The following is a 4,883-nucleotide window of genomic DNA, read 5'->3' on the forward strand; positions in this document are numbered from 1 at the left end:
CCCCCCGACAAACTTCTTCAAGCATTAATCTACGGTCAACTATCTACACCTCATTAATAATTAAAAAGCTTGGAAAAACAGATAATGATAATCCAAGTAACTAAAGTCAATTTTGTAAAGCCAAAAATATAATACAATTAAGTAATAACTAAAAAACAGAAAAATCTTATAAGCGATCTATGTAACAAAGAATCTTGAGCAAACAATAAATTATAAAACTGGCACAAAAGATAAGAACGATCAGATTTATATTATTAACAAAATAAAATCAGATTATTTGGTATCTATCCAGATGGATAGAATAACCAGATTCTTTTTTATATTTTTTAATCTTAGACAGTTAATTCTAACTTGTAACAAATAAATTATATTAGTAGATATAATAATAATGGGTTTAATTATGTTATGTTATGAAACATATATCTGTGATAATCATACTGATGAAAAAAAATACTCGATTTTTATTTGTGAAGATGGAGAACAATGCTCTGAAATGTATACTAAGAAGTCAATGTATTATTTTTGAATAAAAAAATTATATTGTATGAAACCATATCGCCATTATTGTCTACTGACTTAATACAAAATTTAATTAGAAAAAGAATTATAAAATAAAGGAAAATCTGGTAGCGGGTGTAGTCACGAGAGATAACACAGACCAAGTACAAAAATTGTGTGACTATTCTAATAATTTTATTTTTTTTTTTGGCTTGGTACTGGCCAAATACTTGTAGTAATAAGTCACACATAATATATTTATGAGTGCATAATTTTATGCTAATTACTTTATAATAAGTACAACTGTAATTAAAACAAAAATATTATTTGTTGACAAAATTGCATTTATTCAATATTTATTTCTAGGTTCAGGTGGAATAACTTCTGATATTGAGTACCGTATGGTGGAATATGTGAAAATGCTTAACAAGGAGTTCAGGACATCAGCTACACCACCTATACCCAAACTAAGTGAGTATAATATTTGTCGATGTGGTTGAGTTAAATGATCTAACTACAATTTATAATGTTAGGTTCTCTTGATCAGAAGGCCTCGACAATACGTGTTCACTTATGTAAGATAGTTGATTAGGAAGTGAATAGATATGATGAGAATGAGACATACTGGTGCCAGCCGTATGTTCTCTAAGGATAGTAACCTCGTCCTACAGGGTACTACTCCTGTAGGTACGAAGAAGGAATGCAAGCCTGGAGGGTGCCACCAGGTCTTGCAGGAAGGTAAATTCATTTTACCGGGTTCTATTTCTGTAGATACGAAGGGAAGGGGTATGCGAGGCTACCTGCCGGGTCCTACGAAACGTAAAAAGGAGGAGAAATCCAGAGAAGGCAGAGAAATTATAGACAATAAGCTTTTTCAAAAATATAGCACTAGAAAGTACTGGTCCACTATGTAAATTGTTGTCCTATGCCTACAGTTTTATATAACATAAAATTTAATTTAACTGTTTACTTTTTCAGATTCCCCACCAGGGTCACCTTCAGAAGGTACTGCTGTGAATATGAATCCACTTGAGATGTCAAGACTTACCTTATGGAATATATATAACAATGCCGCACCACAAGAAACACAAAGAGAAGCCCTTAATTTAGAAAAAAGGGAAGATCCCCTACCACCTCCACCAAAAAGGCACTACCCTGACAATGATGATTTACACATCTCTAATACACACATCAAGATTGCAAGTAGAGACCATTTTGTATATTTCTAGTTGTTAAGTTTGTTTTTTCAGTCTCTTACATTTTCAAAGTAAGAAACTGATTAAACTTCAAATTTATTTGTGCATACTTGTCATCTTTATCCTGTGTAGACAGTACTTCTGGCAATAATTTCTTGTTATAACTATAACTACTTCAAAAGATTTTCTATCTGTGTGATATCAAGATTAGGCGGAATGCCAGAATTTTTCATTTTGCATCCTTTAGTTTAGGCTTCCAACTCGCTCAATTATCTCATCTTAAGATGTGGATTTGACATTTATCTATTTTAGAGGTTCAAGATTCAGATGTATTAGAATTATTGATGTTATTATTTACATATGCGAACATTTTTTTTTTTTTATATATAAGAAGATAAGATGGTCAGGGTTGCGGTCAAAAGTGAAACAAAAATAGTTTACAACTATTTATTTTCCTGACAGTCTTCCGACATTTAATTATTTACCATTAATTCAGATTTATTACCTCAGACAGTCTCATATATTTTTGTTTGTTTTAGCTTTCGTTGTCCAGCACCATATTCATTTGTAATTAATATTCGATAACAAGTTACTATTTCGCATTACCATAAAACTAAACTACACTTTTATGTTTTTTTTAAATATAAATTATATTTTTATCATGCAAATTATTAATTAGCAATCATACATTAGAATTTCGTTCTCCATATTTCAGGATGTCATGTATTTGGATATGTTAATTCATTGTCTATTATTTCTAAAATATAATTATAATTGACATTTTCCTAGAAGTGAGGTTCATCATATTTTAGTTTTATTTTGATTTGCTATAAGATCTAATATACTCACGGTGGAAAGATGTCAACTTTATAGGCTTTGTATTTATCCCTACCGCAACCTTTATCGTGGACTATAATGTCCTCGATTAATAAGTTTCTTCAAAACTACTGCTATTTATTTTAATTTTCAATGATCGTGAATAATTTATTAATTGTAATGATATGTGAATAATTATTAGGTATGTGGGCTGCTTATTGTTTTGAGTTGAGCCCTTATTCTACATTAATTGCTATATAAAATTAATTATCTAATAAATACATAAATAAAACATATATTTTTAAGAAAATAATAACAACTTTTCAATATGAACTTTTTTTTTTCTAAATTTTATTTATTCTATTAAGCTTTCTAGACAACAATGACCAAACCATCAGAGGGCATCCAAAATTAATTGGTATTGTAAAGTCAGTCCGAAATGTGCTTTGCTTAAAAATGCTACTTACCTTACTGCAATGAGGAAAGAATTAATATTGCATTAGAATTTAAATCGATATACCTACAGATCTTAATATCGATTTTTTGGAATCGCTCATCATTAATAATATATTTGATAGGTTCAATCCTTGCATCGATGACCGATGTATCGATTATTAATATAATCGAATTTTTATATGTTTTTTGTATAGTTTTATTGATGTTAAGTTATGTATAATAGTTTCCTATCAATAGGAAGTAGTTTATTTACGGTCTATATAGTTTTATATAGTTGTACATTTTTTTTTATCTCTTTTTCCAGATATATGAAGTACCTCTACCCTTATGAGTGTGAAAAGCGACGGCTGTCCACACCTGGGGAATTGCAGGCTGCCATCGACGGTAACAGACGTGAAGGCCGACGTGGAAGTTATGGCACTTATGCAGAAATGATGCAAAGAAGCCCGACCCAAAGCAGTCCTTTAAGCCTAGTGACAGGTGGACACAGTGGGAGAAGTGTCTCTGTCAATGGTACAGGAAATCACCACCACCACCATCACAACAACAACCACATTCCACCTCACCAAGCCCTCATGCCACCATCCGTCAGCGGTAAGTTTATAAATCTTTTAATTAACTGATAAAATTGTTCTTTATTAGGCTACACACTATCTCTGCGTTTTTATAAAGTAAAACCTCTGAATAGCGGGCATGTGACTTGTCCTTTAATAAGGGATGTCCTTAATGTAGAGGATTGTTAATTTTTTTTTATTCTCTTGTATAGAGCATTTATAAATACATATAAAAGTAATGTGGAAGCCTAATATTGATTTTATTGTACATATTAGTATAAGTGTGATTAGTGTTTTTATTTTATTATTATCTATGTTTTTATTTGTATTATTTTATGTATATATATAAAGTCAATTCATATATTAGTATGTACCTACTGACCTGGCTTCTAATAAAGACACCGGAAAAAAAAGTCTGTAACATATCATCCCGAAACGAGATTCGAGCAAATTACGACCAATCAGAATACTACCAATAATAGGAACAATGATAAGCAATAGACTAACATACTCCTTGCAGACACAAAACATTATACACACTAATCAATTCGGATTTTCTCTTCAAAAAAGTACAGTAGAAGTCATTTATAAGATTAAGGAAGAAATAGAAAAATGTTCTCAACTCCAATTGTCTCATGCTAAAACTCGATATATTTAGAGCTTTTAATAATGTTTGGCCCCCAATTATATTGCAAAACCTCCGAAATTACAATGCCACCTGAATATATACGCGTTAATTTCCAACTTTTTTGATGACAGAACCGTTGAAACCAGGGAAAATAATTAAAAATCAACAAAAATTGGCTCACAACAAGGATCGCGTCTTTCAGCAACTTTGTAGAATATTCCTGTAAACTCAATTTTTTACTTACAAATTCTAAAAAATGTTTAAATATTCCTGTATGCCGACGACATTTTAATACTTGTAAACTCAAAACTCTTCACACCACTACAAGCACCCATTAACCACACATTGATACAGGAAACTACCACCATCACTACAAGGAAATCCTCTCCACCACCATCAACAACAACAACATTCCACCTCACCAAGTCCTCATGCCAGCAAATGCCTCCGGTAAGTTTCCAAATCTTTTAATTAACTAATAATTTTTTTGTGTATTAGGCTATACTTTGTCTTTGCGTTTTTTATAATATGAAACTTCTGAATAGTGGATCTGTGACTTTTCTTTTAATAAGGGGTGTCCTTAGTGTAGAGAATTGTTAATTTCTTTTTACTCTCATGGATAATGCATAGTTACGTGGAGGCCTCATATTGATTTTATTGTGCATATTAGTATAAGTGTAATTATTGTTTTTATTTTATTATTGTCTATGTACATATTTTAATCTTTTATGTGTG

General features: G+C 30.9%; 1 protein-coding gene across 1 annotated transcript in view; it reads left to right on the plus strand.

The window, feature by feature from the left end:
* The window catches only part of LOC106683527 (protein dead ringer), a gene marked incomplete in the record, with an annotated part of 267,292 nt that overhangs the window by 249,222 nt on the left and 13,187 nt on the right, over positions 1–4,883 (plus strand). The window contains 2 exon segments of the mRNA XM_067052184.1: positions 865–969; positions 1,477–1,701. Coding sequence (XP_066908285.1) covers positions 865–969; positions 1,477–1,701 — 330 coding nt within the window.

This window comes from Halyomorpha halys, unplaced genomic scaffold (assembly GCF_000696795.3).
Source record: "Halyomorpha halys isolate HHAL.00 unplaced genomic scaffold, Hhal_1.1 Scaffold27.1, whole genome shotgun sequence".
Lineage (NCBI taxonomy): Eukaryota > Metazoa > Arthropoda > Insecta > Hemiptera > Pentatomidae > Halyomorpha > Halyomorpha halys.